Source organism: Penicillium rubens, assembly GCF_028828025.1.
Source record: "Penicillium rubens strain IBT 27055 chromosome Unknown utg000002l_segment0_segment0, whole genome shotgun sequence".
NCBI lineage: Eukaryota > Fungi > Ascomycota > Eurotiomycetes > Eurotiales > Aspergillaceae > Penicillium > Penicillium rubens.
The window spans coordinates 9,593,789-9,611,572 of NW_026890600.1; the positions used below are offsets into that span (position 1 = coordinate 9,593,789).

Genomic DNA, 17,784 nt, shown 5'->3' on the forward strand with positions numbered 1-17,784 from the left:
GTCTGTCTAAAAATTGATTGTTCTAATTATTTGTTGAATGTCATTGCATTTCAAAATTGTACAATTGATGCAAGTATAACATTCAGTTATCCGGAATGACGGCCTCTGCAGCATCCACACCGGCATTCCACCTGTACTTGGAGGCAGGGTGGTCTGCGCGTGGTCCGGACTGGCCAGGCTGTGTATATAGGTTCTCACGGTAGGTTCCCTTGGGCACAGCATAGTCATCCCAGAACAGGCCTCGCTTGCGGAGCTCGGGAATAAGGAGATCAATGATATCCTTGAAAGAGCCCGGCTTGATTGCGTATGCCTGAGAATAATGTTATCAAACGGCTCCAGATACAATGGCATAATTCAGGAAATACAAACTTACCAGGTTAAACCCATCCACGTCGGCTTCTTGTACCCATCGCTCCATGTTATCAGCAACTTGAGCAGCTGTACCGACAGGAGTGGCACCCAGCCCTCCGACGGTGATATGTTGACCGACAGTGGCCTTTGTCCATTTAGCCACTTCAGGGGTTGCCTTGGACCAGCCCTCGACAGCAGAGCTATACAGAAGTGCGAGTCAGTCATGCTCAGAAAGAAAAGGAAGGGAAGCATTGTCACATACCGAATAGCATTACTCTCAACATGTCGCAGCTCCTCATCATCTCCATACTTATCCAAATCAATCCCCGTCCACCCACCAAACAGCGCAAGTGCACCATCAATGGATCCCAGACTGCGGAAATACTTGAACTTCTCCACAGCCTCTTCCTCAGTCTTGCCGAGGATAGGGCAAAGAAGTGCGAGGAACTTGATACTCTGCGGATCACGCCCGTACTCGCTCTGTGCAAGCTCCCGAATCTCCTTCACGTTCTTCGCTACCACGGCCGGGCTGTGGCCCGCCACGAAGATAGCCTCCGCATGTTGCGCGGCGAAGGTTTTGCCTGCTTTTGAGGTGCCGGCTTGGAGGATGACCGGCGTGCGCTGTGGGCTGGGCTGGCAGAGATGGGGCCCGGGGACGTTGAAGTATTTGCCAACGTGGTTGATTTGTCGAACACCTGCCGGGTCGGTGTAGATACCGCGCTCGCGGTCGAGCGTTACGGCGTCTTGGCGCCAGGAGGACTCCCACAGCTTGTAGGTTACTTTTATGTACTCTTCGGCAAGGAGGTAGCGGTCGTCGTGCTAGGCTTTTGTTAGTGGGCTATAGACATATGGATGTGGAAGATGAGGCTTTACATGTAGCTGCTCGGCTTGGCCCATATTGCGGGCGGCGGAATCGAGGTAGCCTGTTACGACCTGAGATTGTTAGTATGTATTTCTTTCAAAGTCATGCTCTTGGAGGTAAGCGTGCTACTCACATTCCACCCCAGACTATCAGGCGACTTTAATCAGCGACTTGTTCTCCCAACCGTTACTAGATTGACATACCGTCCTTTGGTAAGATGGTCGACAGTAGATAGTCGCCTCGCAAGATGATACGGCTGCTCGTAGCTTGTCGTGACCGTCACTCCAAATCCAATATTCTTCGTAGCTGCCGCCATCGCGGGGACAACAGCCAATGGCTCATTCACTGGCCACTGAGCACCGGAGACAACTGCGGGATCGAGGTTTCTGGGTCCTTTATAGACATCGTATCCTCCTGGAGAAAGGACTCTTGTCAGACTTCTCCACTGGAATGCAACTACACTCGGTCTACTTACCGAGAACATCTGCGATAAAAATGCCATGGAACTTGGCGGACTCGAGTAGTTGTGCCAGCTCGACCCAGTGGTCGACATCATTGAATCGATGCGACTCATCTTCGGGGTGGCGCCATAGTCCTGGCGATTGATGGCCGCTGCCTGTTAATAATGTTAGAGATTGGGGTTTCACATGTTAGATGGCCTTCGACGTACACATTTCCACAAAGGCATTGAGGATGAGCGACTTGCGAGGCTTAGTCGCATCTGATGCTTGAGTGTTAGACATTTTAGGATTGCAAGCTAGAAGTAAAGAAACAATACTATCCTTCCCCAGCTAGAAACGAGGGGTCATATTCCTTTATATCCAGTTATTGAAATTATCCAAATCCAAATCCAAAAAAAAAGAACCCCGCGTGCGTCACTGTGCACTTGGTATAGCATCACAGTGGGCCGCGATGGCGTGCCGAATATCGCGAAAGGCCATTTTAATTCGCCAAAAAGCAATTATACTCGGCATACAAGCTAGTTCCTGGTATATCTTGCTCTCGCCCGAGAGATATACTAATCTATTGACTATCGATATACAAGATGAAGTGATGTGATTACGCGGAGGCTCCCCCGTTCCCCCGGACCATATTCTTACGAATTCGCAATATCTCTATTGGGCATTGGGAGAAGATCGAAGTTTGTGATGTACTCAATTTTAGGGAATTAAATCACTTCCAAGGTTGAATTGTCAATATTTACTTTGGGTGTTTAGCTTCTGCGACGGTTAAACTTGAATATCTGTCTCTCCTTTCCTTCTATAAAATATACGAGGATAGACCCGTTCCAATCTATGTTCTTATTTCACTAATAATTAAATAATGTACGCTTGTGATATACCGAGTATTATCTCGTCCAGTATATCCCTACTTCAACCTAAACAATCCTTCGGCCGCGCCAATCTCGTGAAAAAGCACCTCATCGCAGACACAAATCAAGCCATTGTGGACCCTATATCAGTTATTCCACAGACATGTGCCTTGAATCTCATCCCTGTCCAGGGACTTGGTACATTAGTTAGTCAAATGAAACATCATTTAAGCGTACATGGTCCCCGTTCCATGTACTCGGTATCACTACTGGGGCTATTATCCTTCTCTCTTTGCTCCGTACATATTCAACCCTACGCCCTATTAATAGGTGGAAACAGCACATTTATTCTCGGTTATTCTCTCTGACTAGGCTCTTAGACTTAAAAAAATGTCGAGCTTACATGCGCGCGATGGCATTTCCTCTGTCCAGCCACCTTTATCACAGGCGGTTGGGTACGTTGTCGTTGTTGTTATCGGTGTGATTATTGCTTTGGGTGAGTACTTCAAATATACTCTTACGATATTCCCAGCTAACACCGAATAGTGATGATGCTTATCACGAAAGTCTTGAAGAGAACCACTGGAGAGGACAACGAAAAGACTGAAATGTATCCAACCCTTTCCACCGATATTCCTCCAATACTAATCCGGAAAACAGGTTCATGACAGCAAATCGAACTGTTCGCACAGGTCTAACCGCCTCAGCTGTGATATCGGTCAGTTACTCTCCCTCAACCGCTTGAATACCAACTGACAAACGACTCTTTTCAGTCTTGGCTTTGGTCAACCGCTTTGCTCGGCTCATCTTTTGTCGGCTACGACTATGGTGTAGCCGGTCCATTCTGGTTTGCAGCTGGCTGCAGTCCAATGATTGTGTTCTTCGCGCTCTTGGGAATATCCTGCAAGCGAAAAATCCCGGAAGCGCATACTTCGCTGGAGGTTGTTCGGATTCGATATGGTAGGTACTCTTTCGTCTCTGGTCTGGTCATTTTCTGATTCCATTTCGTGGTATAGGACATGTGGCACACATTGTGTTCATGATACTCTGTCTGGTGAACAATATCTTCGCCTGTGCCAATATGCTTCTCGGTGCCGCTGCAGTAATCACTGCTGTGTAAGGTTCTCTCAGTCTATTGGGATTCTCTGGCTAACGAACTCAGCACTGGGATGCATATTATCGCTGCAACATTTCTGCTGCCGGTCGGAGTCACGCTCTACACATTTGTTGGTGGGATCAAAGCAACGTAAGTGCTCTTCCTTCAACCTCGGAAGTCCAAGACATCTAAGCCTGCTATGCAGTTTCCTCACCGATTATTTTCACACCGCTATAATCATGATCATTGCTTGCTATTTCTCCGTCAAGGCTTTCTCAACTAACCAGATTGGCTCTGTGGGTGAACTGTTCGACCTCGTTCAAGCAGCGGCGCAACGACACCCGGTCTCTGGTAATCAAGATGGGACATATTTGACAATGACATCGAAGAGTGTGAGAGCAAAAGAAATGAACTAGCTTTACCGGACAATAGACTAACAATATTCCAGGCAATCCTTTTCGGAATCCTTCACACTCTTGGAAACTTCGGTTTGGTTGTTGTAAGCAGAACACTACCTATATATCCCACCGCTATCCCATTCTAACCCCCTATAGATGGACACAAGCTACTTCATAAAAGCCTTCTCAGCCTCCGCAGCAGCAGTAGTACCTGGCTATACAATTGGAGGCATCGCCTACTTCGCCATCCCATGGGGTCTAGGAACAGTAATGAGCTCCGTTGCCCTAGGACTCGAGAACACTCCAACATTCCCCACATTCCCAAGGGTATGCACTGTACCTCTCCAAATCCCACAAATCCCACTAACACATCAAACCAGAGAATGACAACTACAGAAGTCAGCAATGGCCTCGTCCTCCCATACGCGGCAATCACTATCGCCGGTAAAGGCGGCGCAGCAGCAGTCCTGCTGATAACCTTCATGGCGTGTACATCAACTCTCTCCGCGCAGGTCATCGCCGTCAGCTCGATCCTCAGCTTCGATGTGTACCGCGAGTACTTCAAGAAGAAGGCCACAGACCGCGATCTGATCCGCGCTAGCCACTTCGGTGTGATTTTCTTCGCTGTTTTCTCCGCTGCTTTTAGTACCATGCTACATTACGTCGGTATCAATCTAGGCTGGACACTGTATATGCTTGGTACGTCTTCTCCAACTTGCTCTCTATCTCGAACTAACAATATTCTCCTCCTTCCTCCTTAGGCGTGGTCACATGTCCCGGAATCTTCCCAATGATCTTCACCATCCTCTGGCGCCGTCAAAGTAAAGCTGCCGCGATCCTCTCTCCGGTCCTTGGTCTCGCTACAGGTATGGCTGTATGGCTCGGGACTGCCTCGCATTTTGGCGGTGAAGTTTCCGTAGCGTCGACGGGTGAAGTCCTCCCTTGTGTATATGGGACAGTCGCTTCTTGTCTCTCGCCCATTGTGTACTCGGTTTTGATTACGCTTGTGCGTCCGCAGGATTATGACTGGGATGACTTCAAAAAGGTCAAACTGTCGCTTGAGAAATTGGATAGTGATTTGACGACTGCGCATCGTCACCAGGCTTCTTCTCGTGGAGATGATGGTAGTGTTGAGGACGGAGGCAGGGGTTCCGGTGACCAGAAAGAGCTGAAACGGTGGGGTCGCATCGCGGCTTTTTGGGCTGTGGCGACCTTCTTGGGACATTGGGTTATCTGGCCGTTGCCTATGTATGGATCTGGTTATATCTTTGGGAAGAAGGTATGTGTTAGCACTTGGGCTTGGAACTTTCGGTGTTTTGGTTGACTGACTGTCCTTTCAGTTCTATATTGCCTGGGTCGTTGTCGCTATCGTCTGGCTCTGGCTCAGTACGCTGGTTGCTATCTTTTATCCGATCTTTGATGGTGGTGTCGCGCAGATTCGCGATGTTTATCGGGGGCTGAGACAGCATAAGATTGTCGAGGGTACTGGGAGTAGTAAAGATGGCAAAGGAGGAAGTAGTTCTCCGTCTGTTGGGTCTGTCAGCGATGTTTCTCACGCAGGAGAGCCTCAAGAGAACAAGTCTTGAATAATTTTGCGGACTTGGATCGAGACTGAGATGATTGGTTTCACGCCACGATATTCGTGGACTTTGGTCTTCCGTATATGATTTCACTATTCTACGCTCCTAATTGCCATTTTATATGGACTATATCTGGGCTACACATACAATTCAACCGATGTTCGATCTTAATCGTATTTTTGATTTTTCCAGTTCATAGATCGTGTACGACATAGATGCAAAAGCAAGCGGCGCACATCCCATCACCCATCAAGGCTGATCGGGATTATGCCCGCATCACGTAACAGCCATAAATGTTCGAATCCATATGTCAGCGAGATATTTCCAATCTTGCAATATTGACAGCCAAAAAATGATAATCTAAGGGAAGCCGTTCTTCAAGTTAATGTACTTGGAGTGAGGGTACTGCAGCTGGTTGCTGCTCTGCTCCAAAGCGCCGACACCTCCAAGGGTATCAACAACCTGTGTGTGTCAGTAAAAGTATAACATGTACAACAAATCCAGAACCTAACATACAGTTGTAATCAAACTGTCCCCGCCAGTTTTGTCAGAGCTGCTCTCCCACCACATTCCACCGCCCAGGCCGCGGGACTGGATGTACTGCGCCTTCATGCGTGCAATCTCCGGTGTATCATAGCTGACAAACAGTCGGCTTCCTTGGTTGTAGCAGTAGCTTGCACCTACTTGATCCAAGACTGTCACCGCGCAATCGGTCAGTGGAAGGCCCTTGTAGTCCCACACGCCGTTCTCCCATGTGCCTTCTCCAACACCATTGTAGGGCTTTCCGGGGCCGTCGGTATTGGTGAAGGCTCGGCCGTACAGGGGCATGCCCAGCACGATCTTGTTGGCGGCTACGCCTTCCGAGGTGTAGTAGTCGACTGCTTGATCCGTGTTAAATGGAGTGCTGGACGGGTTGTCGGTCGACGCGTGGAGGTTGGCATTGTGGCCAGCAACTTTGTCCCAGCTACCAGAGTAGTCGTAAGCCATGAGATTCCAGAAATCGAGATACCGGTCCATCTCCTTCAGACGTTCTTGGCGGTACTTGGCTGGGCCTGGGACTTTGTCAGCCGACGGGTATTCTAGCGATGAAGACAAACCTTACCGGCAGGGGATGCGGCAGTTAGCAGGAAATGATAGCCTCCGGCGTTGGCCGAGCTGTAGGAATCCAAAGCCTGGTTTTAATTAGCCAGGGCTCATGGGATATTCGTCAGGATCACGTACCTGACGAAGTCGTCGGAGTGCATCGACAAACTTGTCCGCCTGGTCATCAGTAGCAGGATACTACATTATTCGTAAGAATCAGCAACTAGCAGATCGCAACCTTGAAACGGTTGAAGACTTACCTCATAGTCAACATCAATACCATCGAAGCCAAGGTTCTTCAGCAGGTCCACGGCAGAATCAGCAAACTTCTGTCGTCCACCCTCAGTGTCAAAGGCAGAGACAAAGCTGGGGGAATAGGTCCAGCCCCCAATCGACAGAAGGACCTTGAGGTTCTTGTTGTTCTTCTTGAGTAGGAACAGCTGCTTAACACAGCCATAGACATTGTTTCCGGAATCATTCCAAGAATCGGTGGGGTAATGCTTGTCAGTGTCAGCCCAGGAGTCCGATAGGTAAACCTCGCCTGTGCCAGCGCGAATATTGGCAAATGCATAGAGCACGTGAGTCAGTCGCTCAACGGGAAGGTCCTGGGGTTGGAAGTTACGACCGTAAATGGCCTGATAGTCTGATTAGCGTGACTTCCTTGGATGTTTGGATGACGTTTTATATGCCCGCCTATCTAAGTAGGTAGGCGGTTATATAAGTATTATCCATCCATGGATGGATATGGTCTGAACTTACCCAGTTCACATAGTATGCCACCGAGCGGTACCCGCCAACATCACGAGATGCAATCTCAGTGCTGTTGGTGCTCAGGGCGGGAATGTAGGCAGCGTTGGCGAGCCAGCTCAGGCCTAGAAGAAAAGGAATGAAAAGCTGCATGATGAAGGAGTGTGTCAAGATGGTTTTTCTTGGTGTCTCGGGCCTGCGAGGTTGAAGGTTGTTGAGTTCGAGGATGAGGGGAATGATCTCACTATTTGTAGTCGACGTTGTCAAACAAATGGTTTCCTCCGCGGAGTATTGAGATGTCGGAGAATAGTAATTGTCCATTCAGTCCGTTTGCCTACAATACAGATAGGCAGTAGGTACCCTGCTACCTAGAGGGTGACTTGACTGATACCACCTCGCTTCAGCCTTGATGTCGGAGGAATCAATGCAGTTCTACGATTGTTACATTCAGCAAGTTAGAAAATCGGCGATTCACATGGCGAATATGAGGGTTATGTGTTTCCTATAGAGATTGGCGGCGGGCTGAGCAGCGCCACAGTCATCCTCTCCACACTGTGAAGATTCTAATATGATATCTACTTTGTACTAAGGGTGTCTTTGCTAGGTAGATCTGCATGCCCATGCCACCCAAGTGTAACATTCTGAAATTGCGGGTTGATCCTTTTGTGACAATGCGACTATCTGTCCTCGTGGGGGTTAAAGATTCCCCGGGTAATCAGCTAGGAAGACTCCTGCGGATGGGTGACATTGTCATATGAAATCCATTACTCATACACAGTCAGTATGGAGGAATTCGGTCCGGGACATTTCGAGCTGTTCGCATCCAGGAGCATTATCTTTGGGCGCTGCAGCATCCTCCCCTCGTCCTGGATACGAGTCCTACAGTAAACCCCATCTTAATGAATGTAACTAAGTGATGATATCAAGCAAATAAACCGGTTTATAGTATTTAAAGTTATGATTTAGGGTCGAAAGGATATGCAGCCTGACACATATTAATGTGCCGGGTTGATCGGGCTGCAGGAACGGTCCCTGATGCCAATGTAACACTCAGGCCATGCGACTGGAGCATGTGCCTTGCTGGAACATATCGAGGATAGGTCCAAGAGTTAAGCCACTGAGCTTACGATCTCATGATCGGACCAAGATCGGGCCAAGAGGGAGTTCCTCACGTGGCTTGGTTTTATACATCTGGTCCTTTTGCGATTTTGGGATGTTCAGATGTGACCGAGTGTAGATCGCCGATGACTAGTGGTGTTGAGCATTGACTCAGACTTGACTACCAGAGTATTATTGAGCATATGCTAGATTCTTGGGGGAATATCCCCCAAATCGAAAGATACTACATTCAAATGTATGCCTCACAATCACACCTAAATTCCCAACATGCGTCGCAACAAGTCCGATGAGGCTCCCAACAGCTCCGAACAGCTCCGGTCAAAGTACCTCATCTCACAGTAACTCTCACCTCCCCAACCAAGACAACTCCTTGCTTCAACCGATCGAGAAATTTATCCTCGTCAGCGGTTATCTGGGCGGCGGCATCCGGGGCATATATCTTGGCTGCAAATGCCTGGTAGGCAGCCTGATCCGCGAAAGTAAGTTCGGCGTAGGCGTCAAAATCGAAGTCTGGCTGTCGCCCGCGCAGTATAGTAGCCGGGGTGAAGGCGTTGCGTGCGGTGGAGTCATCCGGGGGGATTTCAACTGTAGTGCGGGCGATATAGTTCCGATGGTGAGAAAGAGGGAAATCCCCGCCAGCTAGCTTCTTGACGAGTTTAACGTGTGCCTCGTAGTACTTCTTGAATTCTTCCGGTGATAGGCGAGGGTTGCGGTAAAGAAAGACCAACATCTTGACAGGCATCTTGAAATCGCAAACGGTGGTAGATAAACTTAATTGAGAGTCTGGTTTGAATATGCCGGGTTATTTCGAATGTTAAATGATTGAAGATTGAAATATACTAGAATGAACCGGTTATCTCTCGGGGGGTTTTACTTCGGTCCTTACTTCGTACCTTAGAAGCAGTGCAACGTGGAATATGCGGGGGAATATGGCGTAGTATTTTCTAAAATTCACTGGCTTGTGTAAGATATAATTCCTCGGTTCTATTTCCATTTTCGATAATTGATCAAGTGTTCCGGATCATATATCTGAAAGCTGTCCTCGAATGGTTCATTTATGCTTTGAAGCTGAGATTCAAACTCCTCTGTGATCTTAAAGCTAAGACCTCTCCCTATTTTGCTCTCCAAGTCATGCTCTTGGAATTGATGGAGGTCCGGACTTGAGAGGGTCCATTGTTGTCAAGACCAATGAGTGGATATACAAATCCGTCGACTTGACCTACCAAACGACAAGAGACAGATAGTCCTCATAAGGTATGTTGAAAGATGTCAGCCGTTGATGACGACGATCTCTATTACTGTAGTGCCTTCGCTTCAAAAAAGAGAACTCGAAGGGACACAGTGTTTATGCGATATCATACCAATTTGACAGAGGGCCTTTCTGGTTCCTCGCATGGCAGTTCTCTATGCTGGAGGTGGGCTTAATGAAGTATATACGCAGGGAAGGCAAGAAATCAGGACTCAAGGCTAGGTCTATCAACCGTGTTCGTGTGAAACAAATGAATTAAAGAGAAAAGGACGAAATCTAAGAGCATATAATCGACATAAGAAAAATGGGGTTTATGTGAACAGTAGGGTATAATCGAAACGAAAATGCAAATAAAGTCATAACCATTTAACGCTGTGCAAAAGGACTTTTCCATGGCCAACAGAATTAGGGGTATTGGTTGGCGATTAACAAATGAGAGAATCATGAGGTCCACATCTCGTATAACTCACCGGCTGGCTCTAACAGCGCTCAACCTTTCCGAGTACTCCGGCGGGGCAAGGCCCACGTCAACCACATCACTACGAGTGTGGGTAGAAAAATCGGTGGGAGAGGTCACATTGCGTGGGTGGAAGAACTCTTCCAGCTCTTGCTGTGTGACAGTAACACCGAGTGTGGTTTTTATGGGTTCCGCACACTTTGCTTGGCTCGTGAACTGGACTGGGAGACGGAGGGAGATTGTCGGTGTCATGAGATTGGCTGCCGGGGTGTGGTATGTCAAGCAGAGATCGAGGGCGTAGACGCGAGACATCAAGCAGGAGTGGAAAGTCGGGACGAAGGCTTTCGACTTCGGCAACGTGACCGGGACAACGACTGATGCGGTGTAATAGGTATCTCCGGAGAATGCCGAGGATGGGCCAGTTGATGAATTGGATGATGATGATGAGTCGGTGGAGTCGCGGCGCATCGAGTCGGCGGCTGACGATTGCTTTGTCCACTGGGCCGATGCGACACACATAGTCATTAGAGGTACGCTTTCTGTGTAAAGGCCACATCCAATATGCGCGAAGGGCATGCCGGTCGTGGAAGGGAAGTCTTCCCATGGGGCTGCACTGAAGAATGTGTTGGCACGCAGTTTGCTGGTCATTGTTCCAAGTGGGGGAGGTTGCTCGTCGCCGACTGGATCGAATCGCAGGTTCACTGTAGCCACAGTGCTCACGGTATCAGTTGGCTCGCCGGCTAGAGGAAGCAACTGAATGGGTTTGGGCTGGGATGATGAAGCAACAATCCGTCCCAATTTGCCTCGCAACGTTCCGCGCTTGACACTCTTCTCTTTGCGCGTGCAGAGAGATGGGCTCCCGGAAATTTCAACGGGGGGTTCTTCTTCGACAGTTGGGATGATCCGGACTTTCTTGGCAATGGCGGCGATGGCCACGAATCCATGGCCGGTGAGTTGTTTCTGAAGTACAGATGCTCGAACCGTGTAGGCAATCTGGGACATGCTGGGTGCCATGTCATCTAGTAATGTCTTGCCATTGCTGGCAAGGATGGGATCACCCAATGTTGGCGGAAGCATAGTGTGGGATCGTTGAATGTGAGCATTCTTCTTGGCGTGGGTGCAGACCTGGGGCAGTAGGCAGTCCGGGACGACGAATGTGAAGGGGTATTCATATGATCGGCCACTCTCTAGCACTCGAGGGGTCGGATATTCCATCTCGTCAATAGGCTGGCGCAGCTTGAGGAACATTTGTTGTGATCCCGTGCGGCCGGGGCAAGATGCCCGTTCTACTGTAGTTCGAGATACACCTTTTTTTTAAGGAATTAGCATTGTTTATAGGCCGACTTTGAATGGGAAGTACCTTCAAAAGCAATCTCAATTTCATCAAATCGTGTCTCATGGTCAACGGTGACAGTTATGCTGCCATCAATACTCTCTCCTGTGGTATAAGAGTTGACATGCCCTGGCTTTTGCCCTGCAAGATGTATCTCGATCTTCGGCTGTGATCGTCGGGTCCAAGCATCTAGCTTGTCTGAGCCAGAGCTGATGATTGAAGTTGCCGTCGACATTGTTCCACAGGAAAAGCAAAGACAATATAAAGACCCGTCCTACAGAGAACCGCAGGAATAGTATGGCAGCCGACAACGTCAAAATCAGGAGAAGATGGAGTATCATAAAGGAAAAAGATAGAATAGGGACCAGATCAGATTGTTCTTAAAGAAAAAAAAAGAAAAAAAAAGTAGTAAACGGTGGAGCCGTTGACAACCGCAATGGAGTCACAACACCAAGTGTGGAGGAACCCTAACAAGCAATGTGAACAAGGTTTCAGATTGCCTCATCGGATATCAAGGTTCTTAGAAATCAACGAGTGACTCACAGCCTTGTCATGTACAAGGCGCATCTATATTATACTTCGACCATGATCATCATCATCATCCACATGTCCCTAAATCTAGAAACTGAGCAACCGTATACAGTACAGTATAGGGAAAGCCCAGCCAGAGAGTCATCGGAGTTGAGAGAGTGATTGGTCGGACGCGAGGATCCGTTCTGATCATGCACGCCCTTGGATTGACATTCCGCTTGGCCAAAGTGCATAAAACAGACCTCAGTTCAAGGTCGCACATGATATTCGTTGGTAGATGCGCAGACGGCTTTGAAGGGCGTGTCTCTAGAGATGCGCTTTTCTTCTTTCCCAGGTCTTCCAGTTCTTTCAGACCTTGTGCACATTCTCAAACTCAAGCAGTCGACTTCAACGTAAGACAAACTCCATGGGTCAAGGGGGAGAAGTGGAGCGCGCCTTACTCCGACATGCACGCCCTTTGGACTCCACCCGTCCACATTCCCCCCAGAGCGCCCGAGCTTCTGCCGTGCTCGTAAAGGTGGCCAATCATCGTGCTGTGCCGTGGAAATCTGTAAATCTGTAAATCTGTTCATCATGACTTGAGGTCGATTTCAAAGCAATATCCCGTTGACTTGCTTTCTGCGTTTGTAACGCTCTTTGGTCATATTTGAGGACCTTCAGGTTTCCAATATCACATGGACATGAATTTTCCCGCGGAAAAGAAATGGGACCCGGGCCTAGTTTCGGCCCCAGAGATTTCCGGCCATAACCGAGAGAAATTTTGATATCCCGAGTTTGTCGTCTTTTCCTTCTGTGCCGGAGTGTCGGAGTGTCGGAGTAAACCGAAGAACTTGGATGGCGCAATTCGATTTCGGTGTCCAAAGTAGAAGTTGCAGGGAGTCGGCAGACCGATCGTCAGGTGATCCTGGTTGGTCGGAAAAGTTGCGCTTTTCATATTTAAATATCAGGTTCTCTTGAACATAACTAATATCGTCATTGAGATAGATCAGATTATTGAGGATCAACAGGCATGTAGTTGGTTATTCTCACATCAATTGATGTTAAAAGATCCATAGGAACATTTATGTTTCCCGTGTAGTCTATATTACATACATAGCTACACCAATAAGGGAAGAACCCAAGATAATGAACAGTTTAACAGAAACATTTGGAATAGATTTGTTCTCATTTCAGACTTATAATATATATAAAAGCTTTACAAGGTTGTCCCGACTGATAAATTACGACGGAGACCCGTGGTGCATTGCGGATCAAATCGTACTCAAAAAGCGTCGACGCGTTTTCACGCTTCTTCTTGTCTCGTACAAGCCAGCACTAAAAGTGACCGGCTGCATCCAGCTCAAGATTAGCCGAGGGGGGAACGGCAGACCGAGCGAGGCATGAGACATCATGGGAGAATCTACGCGGCTGAAGATAGCCAGAGGAAATGGGAGGTTTATGTAGTGCCTTCCAGCTTCGATCGAAAATTAGTCGCGGTTCAAAGCCGCACAATCGTCATCCATTGACAAAGAGGTAGGTATCTGAAGCCCGTACAGGACAGCAAGGAACGCCAGCGGACGCCGCAACCAATCAGAAATCAATACGCCACCCTTGTTCGCATATCCTGGAAAATGTTAGTGGATTAACAAATACACGCTGGTGAACATCTGCAGACTTACCGAAATCTTGCGCTCGATCTCGCGAACGGATCGATCGAGTTCGCCCGCAATCATCAACTTCGTATCATTAGGCAGCAGGAGATACATTTCACAAAGATCCCCATCAATAACACCCTTCACAGGGGCATAGTAACCGCGGTACATCAAATGGTCTCGTCCAGCCAGAGGGGGTTGCTGGGAAGCAAGCTGTGTCTCCAAAAGCTGGAAGAAATCGACATCCTCACGGCTGGCAAAGGGAACAAACATTCCGATTGTGCCTTGGAAGCCAGTCCAGACCACAATGTCGCGGCCTCCAGCGACTAATTGAGTCTTGTGCAGACTAGTGGGAATATCCTGCGCGTAGAAGTGAACCATCAATTCGAGGCGGTGCGGAGTCCCATGGAGATAACCCTTTTCATGAATGAGGTGCGCCCCAGATCCATCCTCGTCGGCCTGTTCGGAGACCTTACTAGGGCAACGGACCAGCCACAGGTTTCCGAACTTGTCACCGCCAGCAGTCGTCTCGTAATCAACCATAGTTGTGCTCGATGTCCATCGTGCGATGGAATCATCCGCGAACGGAATCAAGACATTGTCCTGGTACTTGTAGACAACGTAGGTGACACTCTCGCGGACGTCGCTGACAATGATTCGACTGCCTTGAGTCTGTAGGCCCACAATGGTCTTTGGGACCACCGGTGCCTGACATTTCCGCAGTAGTTGCTTCATGCCAAGATCGTACACACGAAGAATGGGGCCGATGCCTGCCAAGAGGCGGCCTTGGAAGCCAAGAAGAGCGAGAGGGGGCTCATCAACTTGGGTCTTGTGGATGAACTCCAACTCACGACCATCTTCCTGGAACCGATAGATATGGATGAAACCACAAGAGGACGAGGGAGGGCTGACGGTCATATCCTTGGCGGTTCCCACAACCAGGAAAGTTTCATCATCTTGACTAGAGAAAGATACCGCGGCAAGGCTGACTGCTGCCTCGTTATCTTCAAGATCAAGATTGAAGATCACGGATTTGGTGGTGATTGGTTCCACAACCTGGATACATGATGCCCAGTGGCCAGTGGCTCGGGGATATCCAAAGTCTGCGGGGGGGAGGTCTGTAGCCTCGCCATTCTGAGCTTGAGAATCATCAATCAGTCGCTGCCGGGTGGCAGGAGATAGGACATTGTTGTCAGATTCAATGACGTAGAAGAGGGGTTGTTCGGGATGCTTCACAAAGCGTCGAGGAGTGTAAGAGAGAGGGATGGACTCTTGGAGCATGTTGTTGTCCAATTTTTCGACAGTGAAGATCCTATTTAGAGTTAGTACCAGTCCAGAACGATTGGCAGTCTCAACGTGGTATAAGAAGTGGTTGATCTCAGCAGGAACAATTGGAAATTTTAATAGTTTCATCCACATAAAAGTTCGGATTGATTTTCTCATCATATGATCGGGGAGTGGTTTGGGGAAATTTGAAGATGGGATAAATCACATACCGTAGACTGCGGCCTTGAATGCCGATCATGCCCTCCACGCATTGCTCACTGGAGAAATTCCATCCCCATTCTAGTCCGACGTAGTCCAGAGGTGTGAGCATGAAGCTCTTGGTTTGGACGTCAGAGTATCCCAGCCAGGGACGGGTGCTGAGCGCGAGAACAGCGGTTTGGCCCTTGACGGACACCTGGGATAGTTTCACAGGCTTGGCACCAATGAAGCGAGTTCGAGTGTCCGAAAGCTCACCGGTCACCTCGTCCAAAACAGTACGAAGGTAGACACCAGAGTAAAGACCGATGTGGAGATAAAGAGTGGTGCCTCCCGAGCTCGAGTCAGCCATGGCCATAATTTGGAGGGCAGATGGTGCAGATGTCAATGCTTGAACTGATTTGTTCTCGAGAGTCGAGTCTGGATTCAAGCTGAGAATGCGGACGGTAGAGTCATCACATCCAACAGCCAGGAACGAGCTTCGCATGCGGCCCTCGGGAACCTCTCCCATGCTCAATGAGGTGACAGTACCAGACATCTGTCGTCGCTCGTCATACTCCGCTAGTGTTCCGTCTGCGTCCATTTCAAAGTAGACAATTTCACCAGAGCTGAGTGCGACTGCAACTTGACGTTCATTCGCGGCTGCTGCAACGATAGACCGATGCTGTGGAGCGGGCCATTCATTGACTCGCTGATCTGCAAGGATATGACGAATGCCACGAGGGTGAACTTGGACCAAAGAATCCTCACCAAGTTGTTGCACTGCCAGAGTTGGAGCCGACGAAAGGAATCCTGTGTCTGAAACTTCTTCGACAATTTCGCCGATGCTCAGGACTAGAGTACCATTTGCAAAGGAGAGAATGATGTATGTGTGAAACTCATCGCCTCGCGTCAATTTGGTTGTCCATACAGCCGAAGGCACCTGTTGAAGGTCCGACTCCACAATCTCCGAAACTTCAAGTCCGTGCTTTAGAGTCCGGAATGTGCTTCGCGCCCCGGAGCCACAGATCGTGTAGATTTGAGGTGCGTCATCCTCACTCAGATTGAGGATCTTGCTGTCAATCAGAGGGCTCAAAGAGTTCATGCTTTCCATGAGGTTCACATTTTCAGCGCCTCGAGGATGGAAGTAGATCGGCGTTAAGGGCACAGAAGGATCAGCCGAGAATGAGTCGCTAGAGAAGAAGGCCTCGCTGGGATCGTCACCAAGCTTTTCGAATTGGTAGAAATTGTGATTTCCAGATTCGCTGGCAGCATAGAGGAAACCGCTCTTCAGGATCAGCAGGTTCGTTGATACAGGAATCGTATCAAAGTATTTGATCGTCAGTCGCTTCACTTCTCCGGTGGGTTTGCCCTGCTTGTCTTCGACCATTTCCAGGTTCAACTTGAACAGATCACCATCCTCTGTTTGGAGAAGGAAGAAGAAAGCACCTCTCATTTTGTGCATGACTCCCGAGACAATCGATCGCTTGCGCTCAGGATTTTCGGTGGCCCCGCTGCGTCGCGGGATAGGCACACGGAACGCACCTTGGTTAGAGTGGCGGTAGGTAACGTTATCCTCCGCGCATACCAAGACACCACTGGGACCATCATCTCCTCCGGGTACCTGGAAGAGCATGGATGCTGTGCGGTCGACAGGGTCAGACCACTTGCGGACAACGTGGTTCAAACCGAGGTCAAGCTCATAGTACACCAAAACCTTCTCGATTTCTTCATACGCTTGACCGGTGGGATCCTGGTCAGCTTCCGAGTAGTCCACCTCGAGAGCAGCGAAAACGGGGTTGTCGTAGCCAACGTCCAAGCAGATCATGGCGAATACCAAGTTCTGGGGCTTGTGGGCTTCCAGTGGTGAGGAGATGGTAAGTTCTGCCTGCGAGTTGCGATTGAGAACATAGACCAGCTTGTTCTTTTCCACAGAAGCAATCAGACACGCACGTCCCTTTGGATCTACCGCGAGGTATTGACCCGGCACGACGCGGCGAACTCCAGACTTTCCAAATGTCTCCATATGGATGCGATTGAAGCGGTTCTGGGATGGAACATATTCAACGATCGTGATGCGACCCGAGTCGGAGCCGATGATGATGTAATCTATTGGATTCACTCAGCACAGTCCGTTGATAATAAAGCATTGCGAGTATCAACGTCGCTGTCCAGGGCAGGTCTGAACCCTCCTTCAAAGGGTCAGTTCGTAAGAGGACCGTGCTGCCCGGGAAGCTTGGAGAATCACTAAGTTGTACTCGTAAAGGGGCAGACGAAGGGTGTAGGAAAAAAAAAGCGACGTACCTTTACTGCTTCCAGCTACGCGGAAAGCTGCGAGGGAGCGAATGATGCCGAAAACATCCTGAGAGAAGAGTGGTGTGATCTTGCCCTGTGCCGGGTCAGGCCGATGGATGGTCAATTTCGAGCCTGACGCGGTGACGATCTGCTGGTCCCTGGTACCTGCAAATTGGCCCAAAATAGCCTGTGTGATGGCAGTTGGGGGCTGAATCGTCAGGGAGTACATAAACATGTGCGATGTGGTAGCCATGGTGGGCGACTAGGTATCGGTTTCCC

General features: G+C 49.1%; 6 protein-coding genes across 6 annotated transcripts; 1 reads left to right on the top strand and 5 right to left on the bottom strand.

The window, feature by feature from the left end:
* Nucleotides 1–82: 82 nt before the first annotated feature.
* Nucleotides 83–1,956, bottom strand: N7525_006076 (LLM class flavin-dependent oxidoreductase; the record flags this gene model as incomplete). The annotated part of the gene is made up of 8 exons (XM_002564110.1): nt 83–310; nt 374–551; nt 614–1,170; nt 1,225–1,284; nt 1,347–1,359; nt 1,417–1,627; nt 1,689–1,829; nt 1,884–1,956. The coding sequence occupies 8 exons, from the start codon at nt 1,954–1,956 to the stop codon at nt 83–85; spliced, it is 1,461 nt and encodes a 486-aa protein (XP_002564156.1).
* Nucleotides 1,957–2,915: 959 nt separating this feature from the next.
* N7525_006077 (sodium:solute symporter family protein) lies at nt 2,916–5,605 on the top strand (the record flags this gene model as incomplete). Its single annotated transcript, XM_002564109.2, has 12 exons — nt 2,916–3,021; nt 3,072–3,135; nt 3,186–3,243; nt 3,299–3,485; nt 3,542–3,641; nt 3,688–3,771; nt 3,827–4,013; nt 4,070–4,120; nt 4,176–4,346; nt 4,400–4,718; nt 4,781–5,298; nt 5,360–5,605. The coding sequence occupies 12 exons, from the start codon at nt 2,916–2,918 to the stop codon at nt 5,603–5,605; spliced, it is 2,091 nt and encodes a 696-aa protein (XP_002564155.2).
* A 354-nt stretch (nt 5,606–5,959) lies between these two features.
* N7525_006078 (glycoside hydrolase family 18 protein) lies at nt 5,960–7,582 on the bottom strand (the record flags this gene model as incomplete). Its single annotated transcript, XM_061213601.1, has 6 exons — nt 5,960–6,061; nt 6,116–6,651; nt 6,702–6,771; nt 6,821–6,880; nt 6,943–7,317; nt 7,442–7,582. 6 exons carry the CDS (start codon nt 7,580–7,582, stop codon nt 5,960–5,962), a joined length of 1,284 nt encoding a protein of 427 aa, XP_061070622.1.
* A 1,294-nt stretch (nt 7,583–8,876) lies between these two features.
* N7525_006079 (EthD domain-containing protein) lies at nt 8,877–9,290 on the bottom strand (the record flags this gene model as incomplete). Its single annotated transcript, XM_002564108.1, has 1 exon — nt 8,877–9,290. One exon carries the CDS (start codon nt 9,288–9,290, stop codon nt 8,877–8,879), a length of 414 nt encoding a protein of 137 aa, XP_002564154.1.
* A 973-nt stretch (nt 9,291–10,263) lies between these two features.
* Nucleotides 10,264–11,822, bottom strand: N7525_006080 (arrestin (or S-antigen), N-terminal domain protein; the record flags this gene model as incomplete). The annotated part of the gene is made up of 2 exons (XM_002564107.1): nt 10,264–11,561; nt 11,615–11,822. The coding sequence occupies 2 exons, from the start codon at nt 11,820–11,822 to the stop codon at nt 10,264–10,266; spliced, it is 1,506 nt and encodes a 501-aa protein (XP_002564153.1).
* A 1,872-nt stretch (nt 11,823–13,694) lies between these two features.
* N7525_006081 (DDB1/RSE1 family protein) lies at nt 13,695–17,758 on the bottom strand (the record flags this gene model as incomplete). The annotated part of the gene is made up of 4 exons (XM_002564106.1): nt 13,695–13,721; nt 13,777–15,061; nt 15,246–17,319; nt 17,515–17,758. The coding sequence occupies 4 exons, from the start codon at nt 17,756–17,758 to the stop codon at nt 13,695–13,697; spliced, it is 3,630 nt and encodes a 1,209-aa protein (XP_002564152.1).
* Between the last annotated feature and the right edge of the window lie 26 nt (nt 17,759–17,784).